At 34.7% G+C, this 20,970-nt stretch overlaps 1 protein-coding gene across 3 annotated transcripts in view; it reads left to right on the forward strand.

Annotated features, from left to right (window-relative positions):
* Positions 1 to 20,970, forward strand: part of nAChRa10 (nicotinic acetylcholine receptor alpha 10 subunit) — a 40,809-nt gene that overhangs the window by 16,614 nt on the left and 3,225 nt on the right. For all 3 annotated transcript variants that reach the window (XM_074174407.1, XM_074174406.1, XM_074174405.1), the window contains exons 3-6: positions 7,812 to 7,921; positions 10,962 to 11,184; positions 16,722 to 16,890; positions 20,267 to 20,419. In XM_074174407.1, coding sequence (XP_074030508.1) covers positions 7,812 to 7,921; positions 10,962 to 11,184; positions 16,722 to 16,890; positions 20,267 to 20,419 — 655 coding nt within the window. The remainder of the gene's footprint in view (positions 1 to 7,811; positions 7,922 to 10,961; positions 11,185 to 16,721; positions 16,891 to 20,266; positions 20,420 to 20,970) is intronic.

Below are 20,970 nucleotides of genomic sequence, written 5' to 3' on the forward strand. Positions count from 1 at the left end.
ATAACTGGACTAATTCCTCCGAGATCTGACTATTTATAGGTCATTGGAGTGCTTTCACCTATCCCCTCTTCCCTCTTTCCGCTTCATTGGTTTTGGCGGAAGATGACCGTTTGGCGAGAGTTGGTCGTTTTTCGCTTGATTAGAGGTTTCCATATGTTACGTATCTCTACGTTAGCTTGACTGAATGCGTTGTTGGACAACATATACGCGCCTACTTTGAATTTTCTCCAGTGTTCCTCTTTGTGGATGATTTCAGCTTGAGCCCACTTGATGTTGTGTTGATGAGTCCAAACATGCTCTGCTATTCCGGATTTGCTGCTTTCTCCTCGTTGTGTGTGTTTCTTGTGCTCAGCAATGCGAACTTTCAATGGCCTCTTAGTTTCACCGATGTATGATTCTCCGCACTCGCAGGGTATCCGGTAAATGCAATTATTGGAATCGCAGTCCGCGTTTGGTGACCTGGTTTTCGTGAGACGGATAGTGTTCCCAGATCTGAAGCAGGTCCTGATGTTATACTTGGACCCAATCCGTCTTATCCTTTCCGATAATCCTCTGATGTAGGGAAGTACAAGTACTGGTTGTGGCGACTTTTCTTCCTTGTGGAGTTCTTGCTGTCTTCTAGCTGAAGCCTGTTCTACCATCACTTTGGAGTAACCATTCCGTTGAAGGTCATTTTTGATGATACCTAGTTTCTTTTCGAGACCTTCCTTTGTATTACAGAGCCCAAAAGCACAGTCCAGTAGAGTCTCGATGATTCCTCTGCATTTACTGGATACCCTGCGAGTGCGGAGAATCATACATCGGTGAAACTAAGAGGCCATCGAAAGTTCACATTGCTGAGCACAAGAAACACACACAGCGAGGAGAAACCAGAAAATCCGGAATAGCAGAGCATGTTTGGACTCATCAACACAACATCAAGTTGTGTTGATGAGTCCAAAACCAATGAAGCGGAAAGATGGAAGAGGGGATAGGTGAAAGCACTCGAATGACCCATAAATAGTCAGATCTCGGAGGAATAAGTCCAGTTATCACCTGAAGACAATTGTGGATACTAATAATCGAAACGTTGTGACATAATTTGGGTTATCAAATCAATTTATATTATATTAGACAATGGAAGTCCGAACTGATGAAATACAGAAACTTTTTCACTGAAAGAACCTTGGACCATGTGAAAAAGGCTTTTGTCTACTTCAACGAATCTTGACCACCCAATTTTTATGCTTCGATTGTCATTTACCCACTTTCAAACTATCTCGTCGTAATTAAGAGGCACCTCATCCTGCCGAAACCTAATATTGATTGAAAACTCATTCGAGTTTGACAATTTTCTAAACGGGCGAGACAATTTTCGAGACAAATAAAACTATTGTCGTACGTGTTTGCGTACACTATTTTTTCGGCAACCGTAAAGAGTAACAAATCAATGAGATACATTCCTTTATTATATTTCTTTGTTGAACATTTGTATTGAATATTGAAATTCGAACATTTTTCTTTTTCGTAATTCATGAATAATCTGTTATGTGGAGTATTGGATCACTATAAAGATGAATATTACCCATACAACAGCAGGTTTTCGAATTGTGTAAATGTGTTTTGGAATCTGGTATTTTTACAAGCAACATGTTTTCCTTATTGTTAATTAATTTAATTGACATTTTTGTTAGTTATCATATCTTACGATCGTAATACTTATTTCATTGAAATCACATTCAGCATTGGAAATGTTTCATTTTTTGCTTCGCTAATAAATTTATCGATGCGCACTGTTGAAGACTTCTGATTTATTTACTCTATAACCTTTTAAGACATGCGATAACCTTTGGGAAAATAGCTATGTTTACATTTTTCTCCACTGAAATGGTACTTGTCAACCAAGAGTACTTACTCCACAAGGTAGAGGATTTGACAGTTCAGATTACGTTCTCTGTAATAGTTTTCGAATAATTGTGTCGTAGCAGCAGCTGTTGCATAGGAAATTTCGTAAGCCTCATTTTCAAAGTCTGTATCGCTGCTGCTTTCCATAGTTTATTGCGATAATTGCGAACAAAACCATGCAAACTTAAAAAAATCAAAATGACAATTAACTTCAATAACACTGTTTATATTTGCAACAAATATATTGAAGAAGAAAGTAATACAAATTATGAAATTATGAAACAACAACAAAAATTAATTGGCGCATCGGGGCGACTTCATTGATTCCAGTGGCGCATTTGCTTTTTCAGCAGCAGGAAAACCCGGAAAAACCTGCAGCACCACATCATCTGAAGATCTTGATCTGCCAATGTCCTCTTTCATAAAGAACATGTAGGGTGTCTCACGAGGCTCCAACAAATTCAAGACATCGCCAGAACACTTAGTGACACGACTATCGTCAAAATTAAACCAGTCCGTTTCATCTTTGACCAATGCGTAATAATGACCAGATTCGATGCCAGAACCACAGTGAACAATGTCTGCATGAAGATATAATAATAATAATAATAATAATAATAATAATAATAATACGTTTATTGGTCCTTAATATGAGCATACAAGAAGCTATAGGGCAAGTCAAGGTATACAAAATTGTAGTAAAATATAGTATTATAGGTATATATATATATATATATATATATATATATATATATATATATATATATATATATATATACACATATATACATATATACACACATATACACACACATACATACATATATATATATATATATATATATATATATATATACATACACACACATATATACATATACACATATATACACACATATATACACATACATACACATACACATATAAGTGAATAAAATAAAATAAATAAATGCTAGCGGACAGCACAGTACATTTGAAGACAAAAGAAAACTAAATACTAGCATAAAATAAATATATGTATACAAGTGAATAAAATATGTAAATGCTAGCGGACCGCACAGTATATTTAAAGACATGACAAAAGTTAGCACTAGCAATTGCGACAATATTCAAAATACTCATTCAGATCGTACGGTGTAATATGAAGTAAGAAGTCTTTAGTTTTTTTCCTAAAAATTTGTGCCTGATTTATTAACTTCAATTCATTGGGGAGGACGTTATATAGTCTCAATCCCATTATATCAGGTAGATTGTGACAGAGGTTTAGACGTGACTTTGGTAGGCGGAGCTCGTTTCTTCTCCTGGTGTTGTAACTATGAAAGTCAGTACTTGTGAGAAACGTGTTTTTCTTTTTATGAATATATGTTAAGACTTCCAAAATATAGAGACCGTAAAAAGAAAGAATACCGAATTTCTTGAAGAGATTTCGACATGACTGCAGCTTCGGTGCATTTGTTATGCAACGAATTATTCGTTTTTGTGCAATAAATATATCTTTAGCGGCTGGAGATGTACCCCAGATACTGATTGCATAACTAATTCTGGATTGAATTTGAGCATAATAAAATAATAGTAGACCTTCAGTGTTCAATACATTTTTTAACATTCTGATTTGATAGCATCTAGAGTTCAGTGAGCCGGTGAGACTTTTGCAGTGTGTTTTAAAAGTAAGGTCGTTGTCAAGAGAAATGCCCAAGAATTTAATAGTGGTACAGGGTTCGATAGAGATACCGCATAGGTTCAGGTTCAAGGCAGGCAAATTGAGGTTTTGACTGGTATGGAATGTCATGTAGTTTGTTTTGGAAGGATTGAAATATAGCGAGTTTTTACTTAACCAACCGTGTAGGACATCAGTGGTGTTAGATATTTTATTTTGGAGTTCTAATTTTGATTTATCTGAGAGGAGTAGAGTAGCGTCGTCAGCATATAAGCAAGTGAACGCTTCCCGTAAAACTATTGGGAGTTCATTTATATAGATGATAAAAAGTATAGGAGCCAAGACAGAGCCTTGAGGTACACCAATATTATTTTCTTGTGGTGATGAGAAATATGTGAGTTTTTTATTTGCACTAGTGTGGCTAATTTTTACTCTCTGGGTTCTTCCTTCAAGAAAAGAACTGAACCAATCGTGGGATTTTCCTCTAATTCCAATTTGATAAAGTTTATCAAGTAGTTGTTTATGTATTACGCAGTCAAAAGCTCGACTTAGGTCACAGAATATTCCAGTTGGATTGTGTCCTAGCTCGATGGCATTAACAATTTTCACATAAAGGCAATGAATTGCACTCTCGGTGGAATGTCCAGTGCGGAAACCGTGCTGGTTTGGGTGAAGTGAATTGTTTATATTTAGAAAGTTTACAAGTTGTGCAAGCATTGTGTATTCAAAAAGCTTGGAGAATATGGGGGGAACAGTAATGGGACGATAATTTTCCATATTTTGCGGATCATGTTTTTTTAGAATTGGAGATACAAGAGCATTCTTCAATCTCGATGGGAATAAGCCCTCTTGAAGGGAGGCATTTATTATATGAGTGAGAGGTTCGACGATAGAAGCGGCGATTTTTTTAATTAGGAATCCGGAAATATCGTCTGTGCCACAGGTGTGTTTATTTTATATAATAGTGGTGTGCTAGATTGAAGTGTTTATCTATTTCGAACCTTCGTAAGAGTTTGGTGCTTGCCTTAGAGGTTGAGTCATGTTTGAAGATAATCAGTGTTATCATTAGAATGACTGGTGTCTCAGCTATACTTGTTTTCTTATAATAGTCAGTTAGTTTGGCGCATGTTGAGCAACACAGTTGATCATCACCCGTTAAAGTTCCATTTTCAGATGATTTTACAAAAAGCTTTGCACGGACTGGTTATCATTCATATTAAGAAACGCTTGTTGAAGTTCCAGAAAATCACATACGTTTTTGATACTTTTTGAACATGTACTACAAAGTGAACAAGTGGGGATTTTTCCAGCAAAAGATCTACAAACACAAGACGAGATAGACTGCACGGAATCATTCAATCCAGAGTGGTCAGGAGTATTGATTCTGCTTTTTTGTTCACGAAGAGTATTCAACAAGAACCCCAAAAATTCGGAGCAATCCTCTTGTTGTCCTAACGAGTATCTAGTGGACTTCAAAGACTCCAGGAGATCGGTTGGTGGGAAAGATGATGCATTCACTACCTACCAAGATTTTCATATTTGCAATGACAACAACGATGTGATTCTTCCCTGCCTAGTCCGGTAAAAACGTACTTCCCGGAGGCCGAAAAAATGCCACTTTCTCGAAGAAAAAGCCGAAAATGTAGATTTTCTTCGACGAATGAAAGTTTGATAACTGCATCACTCTACTTGAGATTTTAAATGACACAACTTTCAGAAGATAGAATTTGGTACGAAATCACTTTTTGTAGAATAATTCTATTCGGTTCAACCCTCCTTACTGGCCAGGTGAGTTGAACAACATAGGTACTAAGTAAGTTGAAACATGTTGATATATTGAAGTGTAAGTGTGACTCAAAACCAACAGATTTTAATAGTACCGAGTAGGATAAGAAGCCAATTACTCACGAGCGAAAAATTGTGAGCACGAGGCGTCAGCCGAGTGCGATAATTAGCGAGTGGATGTAATTGGCCTTATCCCCGACTTCTACTACTCACTAACTAATACTACTTATTTACTACTTCTACGACTTACCGAGATTATGGCTTTGGTTAGTAAATTCAGTCGGTCAGTCAGTCAGAACTCAATAAAAAGATTTCAAAATTGGTGAGAATATTTTCTACAAATTATTTTATTATGGTTTATTTTTGTTATAATTATGTACATTATTACAATTATTTGATGTTATTCCGCAGTCGATGAGGGGGAAAGACGGTCTTATTCCGTTTTGTTGAGAATGTGAAACAGTGGAAATATAAATGTTTTCAATACTATTATTTATGAGTACATTTGATGTGTTTCGCATAAATGCCTTAGAATTATCTACATAACTTTCGAAGTCACCCCCTCCATCAACTAGAATGGTTGCAGATGATTTTTGAAGCAGTATCCAGTATATGTATCTGGTATTTCCAAATGTAAAAATGTATCAATAATTTTTGGTTGGTAACCCAACTTATCAAGTCCAACAACCTGACGAGTGCATCTCCCATTTTGATAATAAAAAAAAATTGGCAGTTGTCAACACTTTTTGGTTTCAGGTGGGTACTTTTTACAAATATAAAAATTATCGTTATCACTCATTTTGAATTTTTACGAAATACTGAATGACAGCTTATGATTAAAACAAGTGGTTGTTGATTCACGAATATAACTAGATTCATTACCAACCCACAAACTGTTGAACAAAAAATTTACTTAATGAATCGAAGAGGTTTTGTATTAAAGTGTATAATATATTAAAATTCTTGCAAAGCGCTTTCGACTTTTGTCATCATCAGTGCTCACCTGAAAGTAAGTGATCTAGTTGAAAAGGGAATTTAGTGAAATTGAAGTTGTAAAATTTTTTAAGGTTAAGAAATTTGGAAAAATTGTTTGAGATTACTTACTTGTCAGGCAACAGGAAGTATCAAGATAAGTGAATTGTACATTGTAATATTTAAATTATATAAAACAAAATAGGCTTATAGCCAAGAAAATACATTTTTGGATTCAGGCCATGTGGTTCAGTCGAAGTATCTTATGAAGAAGGACAACTTGAGACAGAATGTGTCAAGTGTCATGTTAAAATAATGGTACCAACTTGAGGAGTGGTCCATTATAGGTTTAAATGAATATGTAGAAGAAAAATATTGAATAAATTATATTAATAAACTGTGATTAATTAATAATTCATAATCCTCTTATGAAGGGGAAGGAAATCTCTGTTTAAGTTTACTTGAGTATTCAAACAATGATCATTGTTAGAAAGTTCTTTAGAAATCTCCAACTCTTCAAACAAGTCAAGTCTAAGGAAATTTTTATTATCTATTTTATGTAATATATTGGAATTTCTATTGGGACTAAAGTTGTGGTTGTGAAATTTTATGTGGTGGCCAAAAGCAGATTTATCGGGTTTTTTTATATGTTCATTAATACGAGTGAAAAGAGGTCTACAGGTTCTACCAATGTAAGATGGTAAAATTTACTGAAAATATGATTTTTATTTCGATTTTACAGATAATTTGAAAAGAAAATTCACTGATTTTGGCTTTTGGATACTTGAATGTGTTCATGATATCATCATATTTATCAGAGAAAATATTACATATGACCGCCATTAATTTAGAATACACGTGTATTCTAAATGAACCATTACCTACTTGCTGTCAAACACGTAATGATTAGTTCAAAATGGAGGGAGTAGAAAAAATTATTTTATTCAATATATTTCTTCAATATATTGATATTTTTTCCTTTACATAAAAGTATGAAATTGAATATATCTCATCTGATAATTTGATAGAAGTATGACATCTTTCTTAAAATTTGGTTTGTGGTGTAGGTATGCACTAGAAAATATCGTTAATATCTAGGACATTTATTTTGTGAGAGCCAAAACCAAAACAATCGAAACTGGACATGTTCATTGAAAATCTCACTGCAAAGTGATGTGAATTAGGCATTCCCCCAACAAGAGTTTTTTTCATGAGTAATGTTAATTCAATTCCTATTGCAAATTCAATATTTTTGAAACGAATATGATTGTGATAATATTTAATCGCTTGTTTTTAAAATATATTAGTGACTTTTTGCGTATAGGATTATATTACATTACAAATACAAGCTACAGACTTCAGTGAGTTTCATGTTTACTTTCAAAGTAGTTTTGGTATTTTATATTTTGTACAATTTCTAGAAATAACCATTATATATATTTTTTGTAATTCCGGATTAATTTCTAAAATACTTGTGACTACTTGTGAAAATTCAATTCAATTTTTATTCTAGGTTTGGAACGATGAAAAACTAAAATGGAACCCCGAAGAATATGGAAATTTATCGGTATTGCATTTAGCTGAGCACGAAGTTTGGCAACCTGATATATATTTATATAATGGGTGAGTGGAATTCTTTTATAGTGCTTCGCGATACAAAAATTCAATTCCCTTTGAGGTCGCTTCTGTAGAGTACCTACCAATTCGGTTAATCATGAAATGCGTATTTAGAAGGTCTGATGTGTTTTTGAGAGCTTCCAATTATTCTTATTATAATTTCTTATAATGAAGTGACTAAACTTTTTCATAAGCACACATTTTAAACGTATAAAGTGCACTTGGTACAAAAATAGAAACTTTGATGGAAGAGTGCACTTTCCTGATGAAAATCCCTTCTAGATTAGAAATGTTGTCTTTTCTAATGAGGCAACTCATTCGAATGTACTAACAGATGTTTATTTGAATGTTATTGACAATTAACTGGTTTAGTTTTCTGATTGATTCGGCTGTTACTTGATGAAGATCCATAGTAAATTCAAAAACTACACCTCACGATTTCATCTCCACTAACTTTGTAGAGATCAAATCGTGAGGTTTAGTTTTTAAAAATAACTAGTTTAGTGATCCAATAATTTTTTTCTGGTTGGGTAAAAGGCCAATTTTTCTTTTAAAAACAATTGGTATTTTTTTGCCAAAGTTTCAAATTCAATCCTTCTCCAGCGCTCCGAAATCATGAATTTTCATAAACATACCCCCCACAAAACTTATCATTTCAAGTTCACGAGAAATCACGATTTCTTCATTAAATTTCTCAGCGAAAAGGAGTTTTTTCTTGTTGAAAATATGACTATTTCAAAAACATCAGACATATTAGATACGTAATGAAAATAAAAAACACTAAAAACATAAAATTTTCCAGACAGACATGAAACAAACGAGTGACTTTATCTATGATACTGATAAGGTGATTTCTGTCTTTATCAATGGCACGTTATTTCAATGATGAAATAACAAAACTGTAATAGATACGTAAGCAATAGGTACAAATTTTAAAATTATGAAACAAGAACAAAAATTAATTAGCGCTCCGGAGTGACTTGATTGATTCCAGTGGCGCATTTGTTTTTTCAGCTGCAGGAAAACCCGGGAAAACCTGCAGCACTACATCATCTGAAGTTCTTGATCTACAAATGTCCTCTCTTTCATAGAATAAAATGTAGGGTGTCTCCAGAAGCTTCAATGAATTCAAGATATCGCCAGAATATTTGAATAAATTGAAATATGAATAATGTTTTATATTGATATTAAGATTAAATTGAAATATGCCATATTAAGGCCACTGACATCCCTTTTAGTGTTAACACCGTGGTGTTTGAGGATATGTCTCATTTCAAAGTCAAAAATGTGTTTATGTTCTCTTTCATGTTCAACAAGGGCTGTAGGGTTGTTGGTATTTAGTTTCTCAGAGTGTCTCATGTGTTCTGAAACTCGTGTTTCAAGATATCGTCCAGTTTGGCCAACACATCATTTGTGACAGCTTTCACAATTCAATTTGTACACTATGATGGATTGTATGTATGTTTTTTGTTTTTAGAAAAAATACTCTTTCCAACTGTATTTTCATTTGAATCGGTCACTTTAATATGTTCTTCACTAATTCAGATTCCAAGTTCACCAGACAAAATTTCTACATACGGTATTTTGTGATATTTGGTGTGGACTCTTATAGGTAATTTGAAAATCCCCCAAAAAAAGTTGGTTTATGAGATTAGTCTACTTTAAAATTGATTTGCATCTTTAATTACATCGCTGTCTAGAAATGCTAGTGAGAAAATTTCAGTTTTGGATGATAACTCTGAATGGTATCTAATATTTTTAATTTTTTTTTGGAAAATTATTTTATATATCTGATATTATATATCTAATATATAATAAGTAAGTAATGATATCGTGAACATATCTTTTGAAAAATGGCAATGAAAATGACAAATTTTTAGTGCAAATATTTTGAAGTTCTGCCATGATGTCTGCATAAATGAGTAACATACAATTACCCATTCCCAACCTGAAAATGTGTTTGTGAAAAATCCATTATAACAAAAGTTATTGGGGTCTATACAGAATTCAAAAACTTCTATAAAAAGATCTAGAGGCAAATGGGTAAAGTTCGAAATTATTTCACACTTCATTTTAATTATATTTATCAAGATATTAATAGGATTATTAGTGAAAAGGGATACCATGTCAAGAGAAATTGAAATGTAATTATCAGTTAAAATTTTATTTCCGATAAAATTAGTAAATTCGAAAGATCTTCCACATAGAAATCATCCTTTTTGAAACCGTATGTTCGTATTCCACTAATCTATTTTGACAATGTTCGGACTTTTATTGTATAAAAAGACGTAAACAGATTTGAAATCTTTGACGAAGAGAGAAATTAAATTAAAAATGAACAAAAAATTTCAATTATTCAAAGTACTGAGGAGTTGGCTGAAAAAAAAAAATAAAAAAAAGGTAATGAACATGAAAATCAAATAATATAGGAAAGGTGAGTTCTAAATCAATGATACCTGAAAGGAAAATTTATAGATGAGTGGGTTGAACAATGAGGGAAATATTGATAATATAACAATAATGATGATAGAAATGTTTTTTGACCGCAATATATACAGTGTAACACACTTAAGATGAATACACCCCTGTATTTTAGTCATTTTTGAAAGTAAATATTTGTGTGTTACACTGTATAACATACAAAGTCATGGGCATACGAACAAGAATTGGCAAAATAAACTTTTGCTTATACATAGTACCAATGCAAACAATCAACGCCAACCTTGATTTACTAACAAATTCCATATATAACTTTTTTATTTTCAACCCGATTTTAAAAATTATTTCATCAATTGGGAAAAAATTCATTTCAGACTAATCCACATCAAACAGATTCCGCAATCAGGCTCGATTTATCTACATTTAAGAAGGGAAAACAGAACTATGTTTCTATTATCTAGTTTTAAAACACCCTATAGTGAAATGCGGATTTAAGATGACACTCAAAACCATCCTGGCGGACATCCTGTACGCAAACTTAGTCCATATTGCTTCTTGTGAATTTATTCAACCTACTTCCATTACAACAACTCTAATAATATTGTAGAGCGACAACTACTGCCATCAACCACTTTGGAAACACCCACTGTCTCGCGTATCCTTCAGGAGAAATTTTATGGGTTCCCCCAGCACAATTCACAGTCCTTTGCAGCCTGAATTTGAGGTATTGGCCTTTTGACACTCAAAAATGCTACTTGAAATTTGGTTCGTGGACCTATTCTGGAGATCAACTGGATATTACTAACTACAATAATAACTCAGAAGTTGAGGTGAGTCTGTATGAATTGTTGCTTATTTATTCATTCATTTTCAGTCCATAACAGTTTATAGGTACCTATTAGGTTGTTTCGAAAGTTTCAATAAATTTCAAGCCGGTTCATGAGCATATCGGCAACCACTCGCACTCCTTCCAAATAATACAGTTCCGCCATCTGTGTATGTTTATCTGACATCCAAGTCATTTTGCCGTTGAAACCAACTTGGTCTAAGTCTACGTGTCCAAGCACACTTGGTCCAAGTTGGTATCCAAGTGTATTTGGATCGTGTCATCCCGTTTTTATAAAAGTTGGTAGTGGAAATCTATCTTTATTTCTCATAGGAACAGTAGCCGTCGCGAATAATTGCTTTAGAAATAAAATTAATCAAGGGCATGCCACTTATTAATGAAGTTTACGCGCAGCTTTAAAACGTTCTCGAATTAAGGAATCCAAACAAAGTTATAAATGGAACAAGGCCAGTTTCTCATTATTGACGTTTCTACTGATTTCAATCTCGCCCAAATCGAAAATGTCAATGTCATTTGAAGATTTTGCGAATTTGAGATGTATCTACCAAAATGAAAGAATATCGTTGTGATAAAAATATTCAGGCTACTATTTATATACATACTTGTATGTTGTGTTGTCTATGTAACAGTGTGAAAATTATAGATATATAGGTTTTTCATTGAGCTCTTTCTATCTTTGAATATAAATAAAACAAAATGTGTATGAGATGTCGTCGAAATTTTTTATTCGTTTGAAAGACCTACTGATGCCATTATGTGTGGAATATAACATTATCAAATGTCCGCCACGTCTTCTTTGAGTGGAGCGAATCCAGAATGTCCAATTTCCTATGACTCTGGCGCATAAATCGGTTTGAATTTGATCGATAGCATGGGTTATGTTGGCTTTGAGAACCGCTGTGGTTTGTGGCTTATTCGGATACACCTGTAACTTAAAAAAAGCCTTGAAGAAAAAGTCTATCGGAGTCAAATCGCACCATATCGGTGGTCAGTTCAGATCACCTCCACGTGAGATGACCATGCCCTCTAATCACTCGTGCAGAACTGGCATGAGATGTTTTTTCAAGGACAAAACACAAGCACTACAGAGAAATTGTCAAGGCGCTCCCAGAGCGGTGCTTGTGTGAAAGTAGCGATTCACATTGGATTTAAATCACTGGAGATTAAATCCATTTGGAAAAACGTTCTCAGGAAGTTTATTGTACATAATCGCAGTTCTCCATATGGAAGAGTTCTTAAACAGTGAAGTTCGAGGTATACTGAGTTAAATCTCAAAACGATGAGCAGCCACAGTCCGTCGCGAATTTCTGATATGTACCGTTCTTGCACTTGAACACTTCCCGTGAAAGTATCTATAGAAAAAAACAAATCTCCAACCTTTCTTCGATGTTCCAGGCTATCAAGGTTGCACGTTATATTCGCGTCTACAATCAGGCGAATAGCTCTTTTCTAGATGGAATCCAGCATCTTAAGGGTATCTTTGGGAGCAGAGCTCCATACATGGAACAATACTCTTGAGCTGAGCTGAGCTTTATGAAGCATCAAAAGTTGCTGAGGTGTGTACAGTTTTCTGGAACAGAACAGTGTTCCAAGCTTTTTAGAAGCAACCTTTGCAATTCCAGCGACATGATTGTGCCATGACATATTGGTGTCAATTTTAACCCCCAACAAACTCATCGAAGCAGAAAGCGAAATTGTCTGACAATTTGCGTCCCACAGTATTTTCTGGGACGCAAATTGTCCAGCTAGTAGATTTGCTTTTACTATGGCTGTTGTTGCAATTGAACCATCCGCTGGTGTAAGTGGTGAAATTGTGGATTTTGTAAAATTCTGATTAACAGCTTCAGCTATTGAACAGAAGGATCAAGACCCGTTAGGATTGGCAAGCAGTTCATCCCAAATTCTCTGATTGTGAGTTCTTTGTTTTCATTTAATCCTCAGTTTGCAGCTGTTGCGAGCATTAACAAATCTAGTTCGGTTTTCGGCAGTGGGATTTTTGCGCCACTGCCGGTAGGCGGGATTTTTGGTGGCGACAGTTTGCTCGCAATTTTTGCTGAACCAAGGTTTGTCGTTTCATCGTTTCATTGAAAAAGGAATATATGCATCCATGGATGATAGAATGACTTCCGTGACTTCAGAAGCACAAGTTGATGGATCTTTAGAACTGAAACAAACATCTGGCCAGGGAAATGTCGGAAGTGGTCTTGAAGATCCTCCCATTCAGCTGATCTGTAATGCAAAACTTTGTGCGGCTTACATTGTTCCCCAACATTTATTGGTAATTCATTCAACACGGAAATGAGTTTGTGGTCAGAAGATCTCATTGGAGACTTTACTGTCACTGTGTGAATTTCTGGATTGATTGTTAGGTAGGTATAGATCCAGAAAACTAGCATATTCTCCATCCCGGTCAGGAATCCTGGTTGGCTTATTTATAATCTGAGTAAGTCCGCTGCTTATTGCAAAAGCCTCAGCTTCGCGACCTTGTTCGTCGTTGATATTTGAAAATTTGAGCCATTCGATATTGTGGACATTGAAGTTACTGAATATGGAAATTTCGGTACTGGGATGATTGATTTGCAGAAAGTCAATAGTGTTTGCAAGTGAAGAGAATAGTGCTCTAATCCGACCTATCCAAGGCATTTGATATCATCCTGAGTAAGTTATTCTCGTTAGGATTTAGAGGAAATGTACTTTCATGGCTGGAGTCATATTTAACTCTAAGAAAGATGTGCGTGAAATATGATGACTGCCAATCACAATCATACAGTAATGAATATGGAGTCCCTCAGGGATCTATTTTGGGACCTCTGATGTTCCTACTTTTCATCAATGATATGGTAAAACATGTGAATACAAACCGAATAATTTTATATGCAGACGATACAACACTTGCTGCAGATGCTGAAAGTCCGGAGGAACTCCAAGTTAAACTCAATGAGCTGTCTGTCGCATTTACAGATTGGTGCCGCAAAAACTCCTTGGTTGTAAACCCCAGTAAGACTGTTTTAATGCAGTTCTACTCTAGAACTGTCAGGAAAATTACCGATTTTCGAGTCAGAGTAAGTAGTCGTGATGTGATTTCGTCAGACAATACTAAATTCCTTGGTACCTATGTTGATAGTAACATGACTTGGGAGTCAGCTGTGAGTCAGGTCAGAAAGAAAGTGAACTGTGGTTATTATGTTATACGGCAACTTTCATCCACACTCAGTACTGATCAGCTTTTGAATGTTTATTATGCCGTAATTTATTCTCACATCTCATACAATATCGCTGTATGGGGTTGCTGTATGCATTTTTGTTGGCCAAAAGAGAGTATTGCGTTTGATTTACAAATTAGATGCTAAGGAATCTTGTAGACCGCATTTTATCAGAAATAAAATTTTGCCTGTACCCTGCATATGTATATACAAAATTATTCTGAATTTTAGGAAATTCAGAATAATTCCACAATTCAGATTTTCATACATATCCAACAAGAAATGGTAACTTCATTAGGTTGGAAAAACATTCAACTAATTTATATGAGAACAGTTCATCCTACGTAAGAGCAAAACTTTTTAATAATCTTCCCGATTACATAAAAAGGGAAAATAAAAAATGAATTTCAAATAAACCCTGAAAAAATTCCTAATCAACGGTTCTTTTTACAATGTCGCTGAATATCTAAGTCGATGAGAGTGTATTCTATAAATATTTAATATACTTTATTTTTTCTTCTTTTTTTCCTTGTGTTTGTGTGACACTTTCATGAATTTATTTGTTGTATCTCACGTTTTGTAAAGATTTTTATACATGTATAATGTCGACGTATCCTATATCAACTTGTGATCATGAAGGATTTAATAAATTATTATTATTATTATTGTGTATCGCTAGGTGGTCGATAAACGCAGCATATGAATTTGATGATCTTCTGTGATATTATTTTAGAACCAAATAACATCAGAGTTTTGGGGTTCCAGCATTTCCTCTCGTTGACAGGAGAGATCGCTTGTGATTAAAAAGAGGTATTCAAAAGTTATGATTGATTCGGGAGTGTAAATCATAGTAGGGGTATAGAAAATTGACGGGGTTTGTTGAAGCACTGTAGCACGTAGAAGCCACATGTCATTGGTCTCCAGATGTCAGGCCAAAAGAAGTTAGTAATCATCGCCGTTGACAGTGATGGCCCGTCGTTCTCATATACATATGTACCAATGACGCCGCCAGCCCAAAATCCACACCCAACAGTAACTTTTTCGGGATGCATTGAATGCTCTTGGATCTCATGTGGATTGGTATCGTCCCAAGATCAAAAATTTTGTTTGTTTTCGATGGGTTTTCGATGGAAGCAGTTGCCGACTGCTCCGGATCCCATTCAGCGAACACACGTTGTCTATGGTCGTTTACCTTCAAAATAATCAAAATTTCAGGTGTTTCATGATTGAAAACACGATTGAAATACGTAAACGTATTGTCATATATCGATTTCAATTATTTCACTTACTTTGAGGCTGTTCACGGTCTGCGTAAGTCTCTGGTCCACGAAACCGAATATGTGAAACACGTTTCTTGACATGAATTATCGTAGTACGCTCAGTTTGACCAACATATTTTTTGTCGATATTGACATGGCTTATTTCGTAAATCCCAGACTTCTCTTTTTCTCACCCTATATTTAGGGTTGCCCAATATTTGCTGGAGTGTACATGCAGTTTTGAAAACTACTTTTAAATCTAACTTGATAAATATCGGACAATCCATTGGTGTATTTTGGTTCACATTGAACAAGTATACACTTTAAGAAAAATTCGAATTTTCAAAACGACTGCCAATAAAACGAAATTTTTCACACATACTATTATTTGTATCTGTATCTCTGTATCTGTAGAGTAGAGAGGCTGAGTGTAGACCCACAGCAATTAGGCCACATGTGACCCATTGTACATCCTCCCGAAGAGTTGTCCTCCTAGGTCAACGTCCATCCTGTCCTTACCAGGAAGGTGGACAGTTCACTAGGAAACATCTCCTTTATAGTGGCAGATGCAGGCCAAGACTCGCCGAACATACACTCTCTCTGGCAACCTTGAGATGTCTCTCGGTGGCCTCCGCGAAGGTTTTGGACGGTGCAGCGACATTACTGTTGTTGCGCAGCTTCTTCAACCTTCTTGGGGTTCCCTCCGTGGAGGTGCACAAGTGAGGGAGCTTTCCTGCAGGAACAGCCGGTTCCTTGCCTTTATTCAAGGCGGATCTCTTGGCGCCCGCCGCAGGAAGTGCCCTTGCTGTTGGAGGTGGAGTGGGGGAGGAGGAGGGTGCACTTATAGTTGCTGCCACTCCTGCCTCTTCCGCTTTCTTTCTCCTTTTGGCCTCGACACCTCTTCTTGGCCTCGGCGCCTCCTTTTGGCCTCGGCACCTCCTTTTGGCCTCGGCACCTCCTTTTGGCCTCGGCGTCTACTATTATTTGTAAGAAAAGAATACAATCTACTTGAACTCTCACATACCTACATATTTCTGTATGTGAAATGTTTGTTTCAGCTAGAGTTGCTTATCGACAATTCGGAATGGAAGATCACGAAAGCGGAACAGAAAATTGTTAGTACATACTATGAGTGTTGCCAGGAACCCTATCCGGACTTTACGGTTTATCTAACGCTGGAAAGGATATCGCCATCTTATAGTTCTATTATAGTGACACCCGCATTTGGTATGTATACATTCTCCGGTTATATGAAACGTATAGTGTGTCACCCCTTAGTGCAACAAATGTAGGTAAACGGTTAAAATATGTGAAAATTTGCTGAGCAAATGACTTACGTGTATAATAATTTGATTTTTCATCTTAAATTATTGTATGAGAGATATAAATTGAGATTATTATCGGAAAAAACAATAATTTTTTATCATTTTTTGACGAAAACATTGTTATTTAGCAAAGCTATGAGAACAACCAATTTTTACAGACAATTATTATTACTGAGTAATAGATACATTAAACGTACGTCGCGTATTCTTTTATATTTCAATGAAACTGTTACTATTCAGAACAATGTTTCAATGCGAATTAAAATGGCCTCATTATACCAACGAGTTTCGATTAGCATATTGAGATTCCTGAATATCATCATTGTTGGTATACAAGTGGAGATTAAATTGAAGGATAGTTGTCTTATTTTGTGAGGTTATGTGAGTCAGTGAGGCAATTCATTTTTCATTTCAATCACTTGTATGTGTTCATTTTATTGGTTATTTGAGTTACATATTCATTCGAGTTGTCTAAGTAGGTAGGCTGAGGTTCTGATCACTGCCATATTCATAATATCAAATTGAACCTGTGCCTTTCTATTGAAACATTTATGAAAAGTCACAGTCATATTTGAACATTTGATTGAAGTGGTTCAATTCGATTAGAATTGATTAGAATAAATTCTTATATTAGGGACTATAACTAGAAAGTGGAATGAAATAATAGAAATAAAATATTTTACAATGAAAACATAACATATCTTGAAAAAACAAAAATTAAATGCCGTTAAATATGAAATTGTTTTCAAAAAATACACATTCAAGAATAATTCAAGTATGATAAGAAAAAATGCAAACTATGAAATTCCACTACCTGAATCAAAATGAAATAATGCTTCACTGGAATTGAATTATATATAATGATCCCATCGTGATATACATATAGACTTTATCCAAACTTTTTTTTGTTTTTTAATTTTTGACAGTAATTTGTTTTGTCTTGTGGCATGATTGTAAATACGTCCAATTCGAATAAAATTCAAGTTTGATTCCTTTGTATTATTTTTATTTAACATGATATTATTTATCATGAATAAAACTTGAGTCCAATAAATAGTTTGATTTATAAAAGTTCCCAATATGGTAATTTATAAATGCTCATGATTATTTTATTTTGTAAGGTTGTCAGAGGTTTGATAATAGATTCACTTGTAATTGCTGTTTCTTAAACAGAAATAAGATAGTGAAAATGTGAATAAATAGATTAAATTTTATATTTCTTTAAAATTGTATAGGTTCAAAGTTTCCAATCTGATGAAAAATTTCAATAGAAGACGATATTTTCTTTCTAGTTTGTTCAATATCATTATTCCACAATTTTTCATCAATGTATAATCCTGAAAATTTTGTTGTTTTTGTAGATTTGATAGAATCATGATCAAATACATTTATATGTCGCAGAAAAATATTCATATATGAGCATTTATTGAAATTGAGCCTCAATTTGTGTTCATAAAACCAAATGAGTTACCTGAAACAATTAATCCTACCGAAAGTATTACCCCTCCTCCATGGACAATACATATCCCATCTACTATCCTGAATTTGAGCCATCTGAAAATCATCCATTATTATTCAAAAAACTTTTTTTAGAAACAATCGAAAAATTTGAAAATTTTCAGTGCACATACACTGACGCTTCCCGTTTTGAAAGTGGCGTAGGTGCTGCATATACAACCATTGACTCTTTCGCTAAATTCCAACTGCCACCCTTTACCACCATATTTACTGCTGAGCTCATAGCAATTTTCGAAGCCCTACGTCACTTGACCACAAAACCAACATCAAATTGGATATTCGTCTCAGACTCTTTAAGCGCTATTCAGTCACTTCCACAATTATACCCAACTCACCCATCCCTAATTGAAATAAACTCCGAATTAGAATATTACTGGAGTTTTTTCCCAACACCAAATCGTTATTTTTAACACCTCGACACGTGTTTCGATCACCAAGTGATCATCTTCATAGAGGAAGATTAAACAGATTAGTTTAATTGAAACTTAGTTAAAGATCAAACTGCTTGATTATTGAAGATGATCACTTGGTGATCGAAACACGTGTCGAGGTGTAAAAATAACGATTTGGTCTTGGGAAAAAACTCCAGTAATATTCATTACTACACCAAAGGTTCCAAACAGTGCATCATAAGTCCGAATTATTAATTTCTCAGAAAAAACTCAAATGTTCAGTTTTTCTGGTGCCCATCTCATATCGGAATAGAAGGTAACGAGAAAGCAGACAGGCAAGAGAAGCAGCAAGCAGGCAACAGAAGCAAATAACCAAAAGTATTCACCAGTACATCAAACCAGCACTGAAAAAGAACCTTACATTACACTGGCAACAAAAATGGGATACATCCAATTCCAAACTTTCCAGAGTCAAACCATTCGTCTTACCATGGAAAATATCACCTAAGAAACGGCGAACACAAACTATCTTATCTCGCTTACGAATTGGACACACATTTCTCACGCACAGTTATCTACTCTCAGGAGAACAAGTTCCAATGTGTTATATATGTGATACTGGATTGACTATCGCACATACTTTAACCGAGTGTCCACTATACGCAAATAAGAGACGCCGCCATAATCTAGGAGATGACTTGAAAACTATATTAAGTGTTAAATCGGACCATACTCAACTATTAAATTTCCTTAGTGACATAAATGTATTGAATAAAATTTAAATGACATTATAATATTGTAATAATGAGACATATTTGTAATTGACATTCAGCTAATAACCCTCTGTGGTTGAAGCTAAATGAATAGAAAAAAAAACAAATGAGAATTTTGTCTAAATCAATCTTCATATAATTAATTTTTCGTAACTGACTGAGAAATATATAATAGTGGTATAATTAGCAAATAATTTGATAATACCATTCAATTTCAAATCGGGAATCGATATAAATACCTGGTGTACCACAAGGTACACCTTACCACAACTTTTGGTGTACCTTGTGGTACACCAAAAGTTTAATTTTGGAGAAAGCTTTTTTTTGATCACCTATATAAACATATTGTGACGCTAGATCTGGGAAAACCACATTGACTTTTTTATAGAGGGTTATTGTTTTCAAGACAATTCAAAAGCCTCGTATGTATCAGTTTCTCTGACACCTAGATGTTATTTTATCGGTTTGCGTTGGTGCATTGAGGGAAATAATCATTATTATCATCTATACAATTGCCAAATACTAACTTTTCCTTTTTTTTTCAGTATTTATTATCTCATAAATATTATCCCATAATGTAATCTCTTCTTTTCAGTTGTGATCATTCTAACAATGTTGAATTTTTGGTTGCCACCCCAAGCTGGTGAAAAAATTGTTATCAACGGAACAGCAGCTCTGATTATATGCTTATTCATGTTATATTTCACCCAGAAATTGCCAGCTATGGGAACGCATACGCCATTAATAGGTGAGTAATTTTACTAACCGCGAAAAATGAAACTCAATCACCTTTCAATAAATCTTCTTCTTGAAGAAGATTGAAACACGTGTCGAGGTGTTAAAAATAACAAATTTATATAGTTATCGTAATCCTTTTGAATCAATCGTATATTCACAATTACCTTATTACCCATAATTTCAGTCATAAAGGGCTAATCTTTTTAATCGACAGAAATCTTACCGGACGCTTACATTTTGCAACTTTTAGAAGGTACTATCGAACCTGAGATTGTAGCTGCTATTAAGAATGCAGGATAGAATAGGACACCTCCAGACTTTGATGTACTTGTGAGAGAATACCTAGATGAGGAAGTTCCTGGTCTTCGGATTGGGCGTAGAGAGCATATTGTATAGCCTCCAAAGTCCTCCAATCTCGCTCCCCTTGAATTCTTCTTTTTGAATTGTGTAGAAAAGCGGGTATTTTCAACAAAACCAGCAAAACCTCGACATCAAATTACAGATGTATGCGCTTCTATTGTCCAAGGGTTGTCAAGAGATAGGCATTTTGACCATTTTATG

The sequence above is a fragment of the Leptinotarsa decemlineata genome, unplaced genomic scaffold (assembly GCF_025532065.1).
Source record: "Leptinotarsa decemlineata unplaced genomic scaffold, Ldec_3_MD MMD2_tig00000576_RagTag_RagTag, whole genome shotgun sequence".
NCBI lineage: Eukaryota > Metazoa > Arthropoda > Insecta > Coleoptera > Chrysomelidae > Leptinotarsa > Leptinotarsa decemlineata.